At 37.7% G+C, this 17620-nt stretch overlaps 1 protein-coding gene across 4 annotated transcripts in view; it reads left to right on the top strand.

Annotated features, from left to right (window-relative positions):
- Nucleotides 1-17620, top strand: part of FAM234B (family with sequence similarity 234 member B) — a 252840-nt gene that overhangs the window by 192151 nt on the left and 43069 nt on the right. For 2 of the 4 annotated variants that reach the window (XM_053721349.1, XM_053721346.1), the window contains exons 9-10: nucleotides 13377-13458; nucleotides 15407-15586. In XM_053721349.1, the coding sequence (XP_053577324.1) occupies nucleotides 13377-13458; nucleotides 15407-15586 (262 nt within the window). The remainder of the gene's footprint in view (nucleotides 1-13376; nucleotides 13459-15406; nucleotides 15587-17620) is intronic. The other 2 variants (XM_053721347.1, XM_053721348.1) reach the window with 1 other exon arrangement.

Genomic DNA, 17620 nt, shown 5'->3' with positions numbered 1-17620 from the left:
ATTTCCATCAATTTTGGGATGTTATTTGCCTTCTTCTTGAGATCATCTCTTGTGGCTTCTCGTAAGAAAAATAAATCTCTCTCACGTTTCGCCTGGATGTACTTAGACCAGTTTTTCTTTGAAGCGCACTGAAGGTATCTATTAAACATATTAGTTAATTGATTAGTGAGTTGTTTCTCTCTCTCTCCTTTCTTTTTTTCGTAAATGTAGCCATGAAACTTATTATTTCTCCCCTCATCACAGCTTTTGCTGTTTCCCAAAGAATTTCTAACCTATCTTCATATTCTCTATTTAAATTAAGGAAGATATGCCATTTTTCTTTTAGCATAGATATAAAAGATGCATTTGTTAGCATATATTTGAGAAAGTAGAAAGAGTTTCTTTTGTGTCTATTATTTTTTGAATCATCTAAAAAAAATTCTAGTGTAATGGGGGCGTGATCAGAGATTGCAAAATCCTTTATATCAGCTTTAGATTCTCTCTTAAGAATAGAATCGGATACTAAAAAATAGTCAATCCTTGAAAGTGATGAAAATGATTTAGACAAATATGTAAATCTTTTAACATCCGGATACTGTAATCGCCAAATATCAGATGTTTTTTTAAATATATATATAAAATTCTCATTTCCTTGGCTATTCTATAGTCCTTCTCTCTGCCCTTTGTACTTTTCCTATCTATTGGAAATTTAGGCGTTACATTAAAGTCTCCAGCTATTATTAAATTTGTCTCTGTATAATTCAGTAATAGTACCTGTAATTTCCCCCAAAATTCCATGTCTAAATTATTTGGCCCATATACATTACATAATGTGTATATCTTCTTCCTAATTTCTATTTGAGTTATAAGATATCGTGCATTTTCATCTAATTTAACATCTAAAATCTTATAATCCAGACTTTTACTTAACAAAATGGCAAATCTTTTTTTCCTTTCAGTGCAGGGTGTGGCCAGTATTTCTTTTACCCAATTAACTTTCAATTTAACTAATTCTGCTGCGGACAATCTAACCTCTTGCAGAAATGCAATATCAGTATTAAGTTTTTTTTAGATACTTAAGAATTGTCTTTCTTTTGATTGGTGAAACAATTCCCCCAACATTCCACGACGTAAGAGGCAATAAATGCTTCAGACCTGTAGCCATATTATTATTCTAGATATTCATTGGTGGTGTAACCACCTTTATTTCTCCCATTATTAGCCTACATATGAAGAGAGGGCTGTGGGCAAAAAAGATAAAGAGGAGAAAAAAAAAAAAAAAAAAAAGTAAAAAAACACTTAGCACCACCTCGATATATATATATCATCATATAACACAGACTTCTTTGGCAAGATACTGTTTAGCTTCTTCACTATTCTGAAAAGATTTAAAGCCATCCTTATCTCTTATCTTTAATATAGCAGGGTAAACTACAAAAGCTTGTATTCCTTTTTGTATGAATTGTGAGCACAATTGAGACATCACTTTCCTTTTATTAGAGGTTTCCATAGAGAAATCCTGGAAGATGAAAATCTTCCTGTCTTCCAACATTAGAGGTTCTGAGAGTTTTTTAAAGTATTTTAAGATCTCTAATTTATCTTTATAATTTAAAAATGTAGCTATTACAGGTCTGGAGAAGAACCTTTCAGGGCGCTCTGCTGTTTCTGGCTGTTTAATAGGACCTAGTCTATGGACTCTTTCAGCTATAATTTCTGGCCCATCACTTAGCATTCCTAGCCGTTTTGGAATTTCCTTTGTAATTAGTGTTTCTAGATCTAGTTTTACAAATTTTTCTGGTATACCTATGAATCTTAGGTTATTCCTTCTCGATCTATCTTCTGCCGAGTCAGCTCTCTCTTGTAATTTTGAAATTTGCATTGAAAGTGCCTCAATTGTATTACTCTTGATGCTCAATTGATCCTCTAATTCAGAGATTCTATTTTCTGCCTCTCCTAACCTTACATTAAATTATTTTACTTCATTAGAGACCACTGATAGTTCTAGTCTTAATGTATCGAACTGCATCATCATAGCTGATATCTGATTTATTAACATTTATGTGTCTATATTGACACCTATGTGAAGTTGGCACCCCATGTTTGTAAAAACTGAATTAAAATATACCATTCGTTTGTGCTGCGTTTCTGCTGATTCGTGCCGCAAAAACCAACGTTTGTGCCGGTTTGGTTTAGGAGATATTGCACATTATTTTTTTATGAAACCCCACCCACTTTGCACCCCATGTTATGCAATTTTAAAAACAAATATACCATTTGTTTGTGCTGCGTTTGTTCCCGCAAAAACGAACTTTTGTGCCGGTTTGGTTTCCGAAATATAGCACATTATATTTGCTGAAACTCCGCCCACTTTGCACCCCATGTTATGCAATTTTAAAAACAAATATACCATTTGTTTGTGCTGCGTTTGTGCTGGTTTGTGCCGCAAAAACGAACGTTTGTGCCGGTTTGGTTTCGGAGATATAGCGCATTATATTTGCTGAAACTCCGCCCACTTTGCACCCCATGTTATGCAATTTTAAAAACAAATATAACATTGGTTTGTGCTGCGTTTGTGCTGATTTGTGCCGCAAAAACGAACGTCTGTGCTGTTTTGGTTTCGGAGATATAGCGCATTATTTTTTATGAACCCCGCCCACTTTGCACCCCATGTTATTCGATTTTAAAAACAAATATACCATTTGTTTGTGCTGCGTTTGTGCCGCAAAAACGAACGTTTGTGCCGGTTTGGTTTCGGAGATATAGCGCATTATATTTGCTGAAACTCCGCCCACTTTTCACCCCATGTTATGCAATTTTAAAAACAAATATACCATTTGTTTGTGCTGCGTTTGTGCTGATTTGTGCTGCAAAAACAAACGTTTGTGCTGTTTTGGTTTCGGAGATATAGCGCATTATTTTTTATGAAACCCCGCCCACTTTGCACCCCATGTTATGCAATTTTAAAAACAAATATACCATTTGTTTGTGCTGCGTTTATGCTGATTTGTGCCGCAAAAATGAATGTTTGTGGCGGTTTGGTTTCAGAGATATAGCGCATTATATTTGCTGAAACTCCGCCCACTTTGCACCCCATGTTATGCAATTTTAAAAACAAATATACCGATTGTTTGTGCTGTGTTTGTGCTGATTTGTGCCGCAAATAATATAGAACACCAGTGATTAAAGGGACATTATACACTCATTTTTTCTTTGCATAAATGTTTTGAACATTGCTCTGATTTTGAGACTCCTAACCAAGCCCCAAAGTTTTAGGAGAATACCGAAGTATACCTACTCCACCTTGCTTCTGTTTGTGTAAAGGGTCTTTTCATATGCAAAGGAAGGGGGAGGGGAGTGTCGGATATTTCCCACTTGCAATGGGTGCTCCAGTAACCTTTTAAACAGAGCTAAACTGGAAGCTTCTAAGTAAGTTTTTAAATGGTTTTATACCGGATTTTTATATCAGTATCTGTGCATATTATTCTTTATAATAGTGTCTATTACATGCAGTTATATGAAAATTGGTGTATACTGTCCCTTTAACACTGCACCAGAAAGTAAAATGTAAGAGGGTTAATATTGTGGCATTTACAGGGCCAGATTTGTAATGAGGCAGAGTAGGCATGTGCCCACAGGCGCCCTCCATAGAGGGGAGCCGTGCCTAATTGCTGGTGTTCTGTCAATTAATTCGACAGAACAGAGGCAACAACAAGGAGGGTGTGCTCTATAAAGAACACTATTCAGAGCGCACCTCCTTCTTTTCCATGACCGGCGGCTTCCGTGGGGGCAGAGAGGGACCTCGGTGTAGGCTGCCTATTAAAAAGTCTGTCCAGCACAGGCAGGCGTTTCACTGGCACCACGGAAGCCGCCGGTAACAGAAAACAAGGGGGATGTGCTCTGTTTAGTGCACTCTGTGCCTATGGGCACCCGAAATGTAAATCCGGCCCTGGGCATTAAAGGATTAACATGGTAACATACCGGTTTATACGGCATACATGGGGTTATTGAAGAGTAATGGATTGGAAGAAGCCCAAACCATAGCTTAAAGGGACACTGGACCCAATTTTTTTCTTTCGTGATTCAGATAGCGCATGCAATTTTAAGCAACTTTCTAATTGACTCCTATTATCAATTTTTATTTATTCTCTTGCTATTTTTATTTTAAAAAGAAGGCATCTAAGATTTTTTTGGGTTCAGAACTCAGGATAGCACTTTTTTATTGGTGGATGAATTTATCCACCAATCAGCAAGGACAACCCAGGTTGTTTACCAAAAATGGGCCGGCATCTAAACTTACATTCTTGCATTTCAAATAAAGATTCCAAGAGAATGAAGGAAATTTGATATTAGGAGTAAAGTTGCTTACAATTTCATGCTCTATCTAAATCACAAAAGAAAAATTTGGGTTCAGTGTCCCTTTAAAGGGATATGAAACCCACATTTTTTCTTTCATGATTTAGAAAGAGCATGCAATTGTACACAACTTTCCAATTTACTTCTATCATCTAATTTGCTTAATTTTCTTGATATTCTTTGCTGAAAGCATATCTAGATATGCTCAGTAGCTGCTGATTGGTAGATGCACAGATGCCTCGTGTGATTGGCTCACCCATGTGCATTGCTATTTCTTCAAAAAAGGATATCTAAAGAATGAAGCAAATTAGATAGAAGTAAACTGGAATGTTATTTAAAATTGTATTCTCTTCTTAAATCATGAAAGAAAATGTTTGGGTTTAGTGTCCCTTTAAGTAATTTAACTGCAAAGTGAATAAGTAGAAACCCACTACTTAATTGAAAAATGAAATTTTCAATTAAATTGCAGTAAAGCCCACTTCAACCCCATTAGGCCTAATAAACCTCCTTTAGCCAATTTAACCTCTTTGTTGCCATATTAATCGCCTGTAATGTCATGTTAACCACAGACAGCCCAATATTAACTTGCCCAGATTTAACAAGCGCTTAAAAGCACTCAAGCAAGTTTTCTTATATAAGTCAATTCTTTTTTAGTCGCTTTTTTTTTTTTTTTAAATTAAGGGGGTATTACATTCCTGGCGATGGGGAAAAAAATTGTCTCACTAGTTTTCTATGCAGCGTAACTAGACTGTTGCGCTGAGCAGCTACACTGCTGCGCTGCATAGAAAACTGAAACAGGTTTTTTTCCAGTTGCCAGGGATTTAATCTCACCCATATGTTTTTTTCTGGTGTGGAAGTCACATCTGTTCTTTTGTATACCCCAAAGTTTTATAATTCTATTTGTACTTACAAACATTGTCGTTGTGATAATACTTTTGAATCAAACAGTATATGTACACATAATGCACAATATCTCCGAAATCATGCCGGAACAAACGTTCATTTTTGCGTCACAAATCAGCACAAACGAATGGTATATTTGTTTTTAAAATTGCATAACATGTGGTGCAAAGTGGGCGGAGTTTCAGCAAATATAATGCGCTATATCTCCGAAACCAAACCTAAACAAACATTCGTTTTTGCGGCACATATCAGCACAAACGCAGCACAAACAAATGGTATATTTGTTTTTAAAATTGCATAACATGGGGTGCAAAGTGGGCGAGGTTTCATTAAAATATAATGCACAATATCTCCTAAACCAAACCGGCACAAACATTAGTTTTTGCGGCACAAATCAGCACAAACGCAACACAAACGAATGGTATATTTGTTTTTAAAATTGAATAACATGGGGTGCAAAGTGGGCGGAGTTTCACCAAATATAATGCGCTATATCTCCGAAACCAAACCGGCACAAACGTTTGTTTTTGCGGCACAAACCAGCACAAACGCAGCACAAACAAATGGTATATTTGTTTTTAAAATTGCATAACATGGGGTGCAAAGTGGGCGGAGTTTCAGCAAATATAATGCGCTATATCTCCGAAACCAAACCGGCACAAACGTTCGTTTTTGCGGCACAAACCAGCACAAACACAGCACAAACAAATGGTATATTTGTTTTTAAAATTGCATAACACGGGGTGCAAAGTGGGCGGGTTTCATTAAAAAATAATGCACAATATCTCCTAAACCAAACCGGCACAAACGTTAGTTTTTGCTGCACAAATCAGCACAAACGCAGCACAAACGAATGGTATATTTGTTTTTAAAATTGAATAACATGGGGTGCAAAGTGGGCGGAGTTTCAGCAAATATAATGCGCTATAGCTCCGAAACTAAACCGGCACAAACGTTCGTTTTTGCGGCACAAACCAGCACAAACGCAGCACAAACAAATGGTATATTTGGTTTTAAAATCGAATAACATGGGGTGCAAAGTGGGCGGGGTTCATAAAAAATAATGCGCTATATCTCCGAAACCAAAACAGCACAGACGTTAGTTTTTGCGGCACAAATCAGCACAAACGCAGCACAAACCAATGTTATATTTGTTTTTAAAATTGCATAACATGGGGTGCAAAGTGGGCGGAGTTTCAGCAAATATAATGCGCTATATCTCCGAAACCAAACCGGCACAAACGTTCGTTTTTGCGGCACAAACCAGCACAAACGCAGCACAAACAAATGTTATATTTGTTTTTAAAATTGCATAACATGGGGTGCAAAGTGGGCGGAGTTTCAGCAAATATAATGCGCTATATCTCCGAAACCAAACCGGCACAAATGTTCATTTTTGCGGCACAAACTAGCACAAACGCAGCACAAACAAATGGTATATTTGTTTTTAAAATTGCATAACATGGGGTGCAAAGTGGGCGGAGTTTCAGCAAATATAATTTGCTATATCTCGGAAACCAAACCGGCACAAACGTTCGTTGTTGCGGCACAAACCAGCACAAACGCAGCACAAACAAATGGTATATTTGTTTTTAAAATTGCATAACATGGGGTGCAAAGTGGGCGGAGTTTCAGCAAATATAATGCGCTATATCTCCTAAACCAAACCGGCACAAACGTTCGTTGTTGCGGCACAAACCAGCACAAACGCAGCACAAACAAATGGTATATTTATTTTTAAAATTGCATAACATGGGGTGCAAAGTGGGCGGGGTTTCATAAAAAAATAATGTGCAATATCTCCTAAACCAAACCGGCACAAACGTTGGTTTTTGCGGCACAAATCAGCACAAACGTAGCACAAACGAATGGTATATTTTAATTCAGTTTTTACAAACATGGGGTGCCAACTTCACATAGGTTATATTGACATGTGTTGAGCTCAGGCTTTCCATATTCTCTTGTGGCTGTTCAACAACATTTTTATTCCTATTTCTCTCTCTATTTTTAGCTGCCATAGTTATTGGGGATTTTTCCTTTAAATTATGGACGAATCTGTCCATTTAAATCAAGAAATTCCCGAAAAAAAAAAAAAAATAGGGGTGTAGTGAAGAGGTAAAGAAAAAAAAGGGGAAAGAATTGATCAGTGAAAAATATTTAAGGGTCAGCAGACGACCTCTGACCAGTGTATCTAGAGTGGTGAATTTCTGTGCCTATAGTGAGAAGTGGTTTCCCAAAAGGGGGAAAAAAAAAAGAGAAAAAAAATGTGAAAGCACTGTTACAGTGAAGGGGATTTCTTGTAACCTTTTATAACAGTTTATATTGTGTCGATTCAACAGAGAATTATCTTAATATATATTACAATCTAGGCCCTTCTTTCCTTATAAGAATATGGCAAGATCACATGCAGTGTATGTTTAACCTTCAAATCTAGGCCTAAATTCAAATTAGAGTAAGATATTTAGCATAATCTATGTAGCCTCTTTCATAAATTTGCATTATATCAAAAATAATGTATAGAGTCAGGGGTACATACAAAATATTACCAAGAAAAGTAGAATCCTAAAATATTTCAGCAGTGGAAAAAAAAAAAACCCACATAGTTTGTATAACATCTATAATGAGTTTACAATCTAGCGAGCCCTTATATACAGTTCACATATAACGCAGCCTGTGTGTAGAGTATAGCAATACTGAAGAGTTCTTCTATTTATTCAGGGCAAGATTATCTTAATAAATAGGCCTACTGATCAATCAACTGAGGTATAACAGGTCTAGGGCTTATTTTCCTTTTTTGTAACTACCAAAATCACATTACACTAGATATTTAATATTTAAGTCAATACTTATGCTCATCTCAGGAAAAGAGTAGCTACCAAGGTTTGACAAATGATCTAGACACAAATTTATATTATACCGTTTCAATAGAGAGTTATCTAGGTTGCTCAGACTACAGGTGGCCCTCGTTTTACAACGGTTCAATTTACACCGTTTCAGAATAACAACCTTTTTTTCCAGTCATGTGACTGCTATTGAAAAGCATTGAGAAGCAGTGCATTTATTAAAATAGCCAGTATGTGGAGCTGTCCGCTGGTGTTGCAGCAAAGCCAAGCAAGCTGAAATTAATCAGTTTAACTATACCTGAGCTATCGAGCAGATTTTAAAGGAACAAGATCTTCCTGTCTATAAATCAGTCCAGATTGGAATGCATAGAAAGAACTGTTTGCAGAAAAATGCAAGTGAAGTCTGTGTTTTGTGATTATTTTATTAGGTTTATAATGCTGTTTAGCATTTAAAGTCTTCATTTCAAAGCTTTAAAAATAATGTATTAGGTGTTACTTATGACAATTTTGAGAGGGGCCTGGAACCTATCTCCCTCACTTCCCATTGACTTACATTATAAACTGGGTTTCAATTTACAACGGTTTCGATTTACAACCATTCCTTTTGGAACCTAACCCCAGCGTAAACTGAGGGCTACCTGTATTTCAATCTACGCCCTTACAGTGGATAAATATGAGACGCCTTTATATATAGACCACGTATATGACACCATGTATATAGAACATTACAATATAGAAGGGTTCTTCTCAGGCCTCTGTTCAATATACTAACAGAATGCAATATTTCTATGTGTGAAAATATGAATAACTTTTGCTTCAAATACTTTTAAACTATAATGGACTGTTCCTGTATTATATACTCTGGATTTTGCCGTGTCTTCAGGAGTTTATGTATTAGTAACTTCTTTTATTACTTCCTGCGGTATGCAGACCTGAAAGCATCTTTTTCACTAGATTCTATCAGTCCCCCAAACAGAAAGAAACCCCATATCCAGACTTATGAGCTAGCAGTCTTGAGTCTTAAGTGGCTAGCTATATATCTCCTTCTTCTTTGATAATTGTGATTTTAACAAGTATTAAGGCATTTGTCCTTTTATATTTCCTGCTCTGAATCATATACAGAACATATTTCACATTCCCCGCTGGAGAAGTTGCTCTAGAAGTTTCACAGACAGTTCTGTAGAATTTTCCTGAACTCTTCTCTTCTCACATCTTACTTCCCTTCCTTAAATACCATACTGAATACTTATGTATTTTAGAGTTCCTTGAAGGGTGTTTGTGTGCAACAATGAAGGTGGGGGAAGAAAAAAAAGTGTAAGCCTCTTCACTGGGACTTATAAATATTGTGTTTGTGTAGCCGGGACATTTATATCTCCAACATATGATGACGCAGTTCAAATTATTGGCTCAACTTGTTTAGTTGCCAGTAAAATATCAGTGCAACTTTGAACAAGGAAACTGAGGATCTTAATAAACTGCTCTTATAATGTGTGCAACTTCACTGGGGTCTATAAACCAAGCATGCTCTCCAAACTAACTTGTAAACATTATACCTCCAGACTTCCATGCAACACATATCCTATGCAGCCCCTCTTCCTTTATTGCTGGAGGGTTCTAGCCTTTTCCTTATCAGTCTTATTTTATGCAGATTAGTTTGCTGATTATCATCTCCTTTACCAGAGCCAAAAGACAGAATATATTACATCTTGTTTACGAAATTCACCCAGACTTTTATGCTATACACTTTATGAGATACCACAACACTTATGAGTCAAGTGAAGAAAAACACTTATCTTTATATATAGCACTCATGTGCTCGCTTCCAACTTGTTCCTCCCAATAGTTGTCAGTCAGATGGTGCTGCTTCAGCTACGAAGCTCACAATGCAGCAGAGAGACTCGGCGGAGTATCAATATACTCTTGTTCGTGCGCCTCCTCCCGCGTGTGCTTCTCAGCACCGGCACCCGTTCTTCAGAGGTGCTCCATACTGGCTTGTGGCACTTGCGCCCGGCTCCGATAGCGGCCTAGGGCTTGGAACTGGCGGTTAGGTTTTTCCTCGGTCAGCACGTCACTCTCGCGCTCTGCTTTGCCGTAAGTCCCGCCCACCCGAAGTCCGCTAAAGTATAATATTGTGTTATAGAGATACCCAGGTAGTATCTGTAGCACTACATGACAGGTAATAGTGCTGTTATCTAGTGCTCTTGCTAATGTATAATATTGTGTGTTATAGAGATACCTAGGTAGTATCTGTAGCACTACATGACAGGTAATAGTGCTGTTATCTAGTACTCTTGCTCATATATAACATTGTGTGTTATATAGATACCTAGGTAGTATCTGTAGCAATACATGACAGGTAATAGTGCTGTTATCTAGTGCTCTTGCTAATGTATAATATTGTGTGTTATAGAGATACCTAGGTAGTATCTGTAGCACTACATGATAGGTAATAGTGCTGTTATCTAGTGCTCTTGCTAATGTATAATATTGTGTGTTATAGAGATACCTAGGTAGCATCTGTAGCACTACATGACAGGTAATAGTGCTGTTATCTAGTGCTCTTGCTAATGTATAATATTGTGTGTTATAGAGATACCTAGATAGCATCTGTAGCACTACATGACAGGTAATAGTGCTGTTATCTAGTGATCTTGCTAATGTATAATATTGTGTTATAGAGATACCTAGGTAGTATCTGTAGCACTACATGACAGGTAATAGTGCTGTTATCTAGTGATCTTGCTAATGTATAATATTGTGTTATAGAGATACCTAGGTAGTATCTGTAGCACTACATGATAGGTAATAGTGCTGTTATCTAGTGCTCTTGCTAATGTATAATATTGTGTGTTATAGAGATACCTAGGTAGCATCTGTAGCACTACATGACAGGTAATAGTGCTGTTATCTAGTGCTCTTGCTAATGTATAATATTGTGTGTTATAGAGATACCTAGATAGCATCTGTAGCACTACATGACAGGTAATAGTGCTGTTATCTAGTGATCTTGCTAATGTATAATATTGTGTTATAGAGATACCTAGGTAGTATCTGTAGCACTACATGACAGGTAATAGTGCTGTTATCTAGTGCTCTTGCTAATGTATAATATTATGTTATAGAGATACCTAGGTAGTATCTGTAGCACTTCATGACAGGTAATAGTGCTGTTATCTAGTGATCTTGCTAATGTATAATATAGTGCTCTTGCTAATGTATAATAGTGTGTTATAGAGATACCTAGGTAGTATCTGTAGCACTACATGACAGGTAATAGTGCTGTTATCTAGTGATCTTGCTAATGTATAATATTGTGTGTTATAGAGATACCTAGGTAGTATCTGTAGCATTACATGACAGGTAATAGTGCTGTTATCTATTGCTCTTGCTAATGTATAATATTGTGTTATAGAGATACCTAGGTAGTATCTGTAGCACTACATGACAGGTAATAGTGCTGTTATCTAGTGCTCTTACTAATGTATAATATTGTGTGTTATAGAGATACCTAGGTAGTATCTGTAGCAATACATGACAGGTAATAGTGCTGTTATCTAGTGCTCTTGCTAATGTATAATATTATGTGTTATAGAGATACCTAGGTAGTATCTGTAGCACTACATGACAGGTAATAGTGCTGTTATCTAGTGCTCTTGCTAATGTATAATATTGTGTGTTATAGAGATACCTAGGTAGTATCTGTAGCACTACATGACAGGTAATAGTGCTGTTATCTAGTGCTCTTGCTAATGTATAACATTGCAGCAGTTTTGCAACGTGCACGCTTAGATCCCTGCTTTTCAACAAAGGATAACAAGATTACTAAGAACATTTTATAGGAGATGTAAATGGAAAGTTGTTTAAAATTGTATGTTCTATCTGAACCATGAAAGCAAATGTTTCGGTTTTATGTCCCTTTAATATTAAAACATTAAAGATAACATAGAATGACTTATCACCTCCTATATGTTGCTGCACGTTATAAATAAAATGCCAGTCTTGTTCTTCCCTCTCTGCCCGCAAACAGTTAACCTCTTCTTGTCCCATTTTTTTTCAATACCGGAAGTATTGAGTGCTTAAATACTGATGCACATTTCACCAATGTCACTTAAACACTGCAGTTGTGACAGTTTCAAAAGCTGCAACATTTTGAGACTGAAATTGCGATTTGCAAACTATTAAATTAATGAAACAATTAAAAATAGTGTGTTCAAAGACACACTAAATTCAAAGCTGCGGCGCTCTGTGAAGAGCTGAATAAGTGCAGTGTCCGGCTAAGTCTTAAATCTTAAATATATAAAAAAAATACAATAAAATTAAAACATCATAATGTGCACAAACATAATGCAATCATACATATAAAATCCTATAAAAACAATGTATAAAGATCATATAAAAGTCTTATATGGACAATGAGCTCAATGCAGTTTCTTGCTATGGAAGCCGGTCGAGGACAAACTTCTGTAGCCACAAAGACCGTGCTAAAGACCACACACCTGAGTTCAGACACTGAACAGTCTGAGCCGCTACAAAGTAGCGATATCTTTGGAAAGATTGCTTGTAAGGTGACGGACTTATACGTCTCCTACCTGGATATTATTTTGGTTTCTGGAGCCACAAAGATTTCACAAAAGATCCCAACCGACTACATCTGAGGTCAATACGTTACATGGTAGCGTCACACTTCCAGGAGATCTTTTCTATGCCGAGCAACTTGCATGAGGATACAAGACACCAAATCCGGTGTAAGTAATCATGAATACCTTTAAATTGCAACTTTATACTTGGTGACAAGGATCCCCTGTCTCGTTGCAGGAATCCCGGATTTTCTGTGCAGCTTTTTCGATATCAATCTTCAGCAAGAAACTGCATTGAGCTCATTGTCCATATAAGACTTTTATATGATCTTTATACATTGTTTTTATTGGATTTTATATGTATGATTGCATTATGTTTGTGCACATTATGATGTTTTAATTTTATTGCATTTTTTTATATATTTAAGATTTAAGACTTAGCCGGACACTGCACTTATTCAGCTCTTCACAGAGCGCCGAAGCTTTGAATTTAGTGTGTCTTTGAACACACTATTTTTAATTGTTTCATTATCTTGTACTTGGGAAAAGAGGGAAATTTTCCCTAAGCTGTTGGTTTTAATTGCTATTTTACTAGAGCAGTGAATTATTATCCCTCCTTTTTTCAAACTATTAAATTAATGCAATGAAGATTCGTTGTTACATTGCAGCAATATCTTGTGAGTGTATAAATACTGACACGCGTTTCTCCTCTCTCCTGCAGGCCTCCAAAGCCAGGGCATTTTAACTCTGATGGGAAACTGGATTTCCTCCTGCAGGTTCAGGGCAGTAATCTAGGGAAAAAGGTTTGTATTTCATTCTTATGTTGGCCACTTTTCTCTGTTAATCCTTCTCAAATAGGTCTGCAGCCTTTGACACTGTTGACCACCATCTATTGCTACAAACCCTCAAATCCTTTGTCATCTGTGACACAGCCCTTGTGTGGTTCTCCTACCTGTCTAACCAGACCTTTAGTGTAACCTTCTCTAGCACATCCTCTGACCCTTTATCACTTTCTTTTGGGCTCTATCCTTGGTCCCCTTCTCTTCTCAATCTACAAGTCATCATTAGGTTTCTTAATAAAGTCCTACAGGTTTTAATATCATTTGAATGCTGACGATACCCAAATCTACATCTCTGCACCAGACCTATCCCTTTCCTTACTAACTCGTGTCACTAACTGTCTTTCTAATTTCTTTCCAATGGCATGGAGAAACCATGATTCCATTCATTACTGTTGGAAAATTCACCACCTGGCCACCAGGAGGAGGCAAAGACACCCCAGCCAGAGCTTAAGGATGTCCTCTCACTACCTTAAGCTAAATCTCTCCAAATCTGAGCTCCTTATTTCTCTCCCCCACTACGAAAATCTCAACCCCCCAACATTCTATAACTGTGGATTAATAACATCATTACCCCAACCCCACATGCCCGATGTCTTGGGGTCACACTTGACTCAGATCTCTTTCATTCCTCACATCCAGCCTTTGGCCAACTCCTGCCGTTTCCACCTTAAAAACATCTCCAAAATTTGCCACTTCCTCACACAAGACACAACTAAGACTTTAATCCACTCTCTCATAATTTCCCACATTGACTATTGCAACTCTATCCTCTCCGGTCTCCCAAGCTGCTGCCTAGTTTCTTTACAATCCATAATGAATGCCTCTGCCAGGCTCGTCTTCCTTATACATCACTCTTCATCTGCTGCACCTCTCTGCCAATCCCTTCACTGGCTTCCTCTAACCTTCAGAATAAAACACAAAATCCTGACTCTAACTTTAAAAGCTCCACCCTATATCTCAGACCTTGTCTCCAGATACTCTCCCTCCCGTTCCCTTTGCTGTGCTCATGACCTCCTTCCCTCCTCCTCTCTTGTTACCTCCTCACATTCACGTCTACAAGACTTCTTCAGACTGGCCCCTATTTTGTGAAACTTTCTGCCTCGCTCTACACGACTCTCCCCTAGATTTTTAACTTTCAAGCGCTACTTAAAGACTCTACTGTTTAGGGATGTATACAATATACACTGTACTGTTCATGGATGCTTTTAATATACACTAATGTTTTTCTGTCTTAGTTCCTTTCCTCCCTTAGTTATCCCCTTGAACCCCCTTAGCATGTAAAGCCTACGGGCCCAGCTGCTTTGTAGATCACCTTCATGAGAGATGATTTACAGTAGTTAAACTCTTGGTAGTGCCCTCTATCCCTTTTGTCTTCCATAATTGTCACCTGCATATTAAATCCATGTTTAACTCTGCAGAATCTGTTGGTGCTCTATTAATAACTGATAATAATAATAATAATAATAATCTCAGCTTTAATAATCCCCTGGGGGAAAAATTGTTAAAGGGACACAATGTGCCAGAAACACCAAATGTTTGTAATATCTTTAATAGGACAAGAACCCCCATAAGATGAGTAATTGGGGGAGTCCTGTATGATGTGTTATTGGTGGGGTCCTGTATGATGGGTTATTGGGGGGAGGCCTGTATGATGGATTACCAAGGGGCCCCATCAGGTAACCCCATATGAGCTCCCTGTTACAGTATACAGTTACTTTGTTATAGATGACAACAGAATGTGAGGGTGCAAATAAACACCATCATGTAGGGCTTATAATTTCAGAGAGGAGCAGCTATCCCAGTAATCAGGTGACCTGCTCACTGGCTACTGAACCAATCACGTACCAACAAATAACCAATCTCAGGAATTGTTTACTGACCTATTGTTTGGGGTCTTTTCTTATTTCAGATTATTATTGTTGACGGCACCTCGGGGGACTCACTTTGGGAGTGGGAGAGCTCTTGGTATCTGAATGAAGCCGAATCGTCATCTGTCCCAACAGCTGATGGCAAATCTGTCTTCCTTTTCTGGGGACACCAGAGCCGTGCTTCTAATAGCTCTGTGAGTAGCAGCTTGTCTAATAGCTCCGTGAGTAGCCTCTTGTCTATAGCTCTTCTATACATATAACATATAGCTGCAATATACATACATATAATATATAGCTGCAATATACATACATATAATATATAGCTGCAATATGCATACACAGTATATATCAGTAATTATGTACTGGCCATACCAGAGAGATCATGTGACTATACACAGTATATATCAGTAATTATGTACTGGCCATACCAGAGAGATCATGTGACTATACACAGTATATATCAGTAATTATGTACTGGCTATCCCAGAGAGATTATGTGACTATACACTGTATATATCGGTAATTATGTACTGGCTATCCCAGAGAGATCATGTGACTATACACAGTATATATTAGTAATTATGTACTGACTATCCTGGAGAGATCATGTGACTATACACAGTATATATCAGTAATTATGTACTGACTATCCTGGAGAGATCATGTGACTATACGCAGTATATATCAGTAATTATGTACTAGCTATCCCAGAGAGATCATGTGACTATATGCAGTATATATCAGTAATTATGTACTGGCTATACTAGAGAGATTATGTGACTATACACAGTATATATCAGTAATTATGTACTGGCTATACCAGAGAGATCATGTGACTATACACTGTATATATCAGTAATTATGTACTGGCTATCCCAGAGAGATCATGTGACTATACACAGTACATTGCACAGTGTGACCCCCAGCAGACTATTGTGTGATTTATCAGCAGAATGTGACCCCAGTAGACTATTGTGTGATTTATCAGCAGGATGTGACCCCAGTAGACTATTGTGTGATTTATTAGCACAATGTGACCCCAGTAGACTAATATGTGATTTATCAGCAGGATGTGACCCCAGTAGACTATTGTGTGATTTATCAGCAGAATGTGACCCTAGTAGACTAATGTGTGATTTATCTGCAGGATGTGACCCCAGTAGACTAATATGTGATTTATCAGCAGGATGTGACCCCAGTAGACTATTGTGTGATTTATCAGCAGGATGTGACCCCAGTAGACTATTGTGTGATTTATCAGCAGGATGTGACCCCAGTAGACTATTGTGTGATTTATCAGCAGAATGTGACCCCAGTAGACTATTGTGTGATTTATCAGCAGGATGTGACCCCAGTAGACTATTGTGTGATTTATCAGCACAATGTGACCCCAGTAGACTATTGTGTTATTTATCAGCAGGATGTGACCACAGTAGACTAATATGTGATTTATCAGCAGGATGTGACCCCAGTAGACTATTGTGTGATTTATCAGCACAATGTGACCCCCGTAGACTATTGTGTTATTTATCAGCAAGATGTGACCCCAGTAGACTATTGTGTGATTTATCAGCAGGATGTGACCCCAGTATACTATTGTCTGATTTATCAGCAGGATGTGACCCCAGTAGATTATTGTGTGATTTATCGGCAGGATGTGACCCCAGTACACTATTGTGTGATTTATCAGCACAATGTGACCCCAGTAGACTAATATGTGATTTATCAGCACAATGTGACCCCAGTAGACTATTGTGTGATTTATCAGCAGGATGTGACCCCAGTAGACTAATATGTGATTTATTAGCAGGATGTGACCCCAGTAGACTATTGTGTGATTTATCAGCAGGATGTGACCCCAGTAGACTCTTGTGTGATTTATCAGCAGGATGTGACCCCAGTAGACTATTGTGTGATTTATCAGCAGGATGTGACCCCAGTAGACTATTGTGTGATTTATCAGCAGGATGTGACCCCAGTAGACTATTGTGTGATTTATCAGCAGGATGTGACCCCAGTAGACTATTGTGTGATTTATCAGCAGGATGTGACCCCAGTAGACTATTGTGTGATTTATCAGCAGGATGTGACCCCAGTAGACTATTGTGTGATTTATCAGTAGGATGTGAGCCCAGTAGACTATTGTCTGATTTATCAGCAGAATGTAACCCCGGTAGTTTATTGGGTGATTTATCAGCAGGATGTGACCCCAGTAGACTATTGTGTGATTTATCAGCAGAATGTGACCCCAGTAG

Source organism: Bombina bombina, chromosome 7, assembly GCF_027579735.1.
Source record: "Bombina bombina isolate aBomBom1 chromosome 7, aBomBom1.pri, whole genome shotgun sequence".
Classification (NCBI taxonomy): Eukaryota; Metazoa; Chordata; class Amphibia; order Anura; family Bombinatoridae; genus Bombina; species Bombina bombina.
This window is presented reverse-complemented; position numbering and strand designations above follow the sequence as displayed.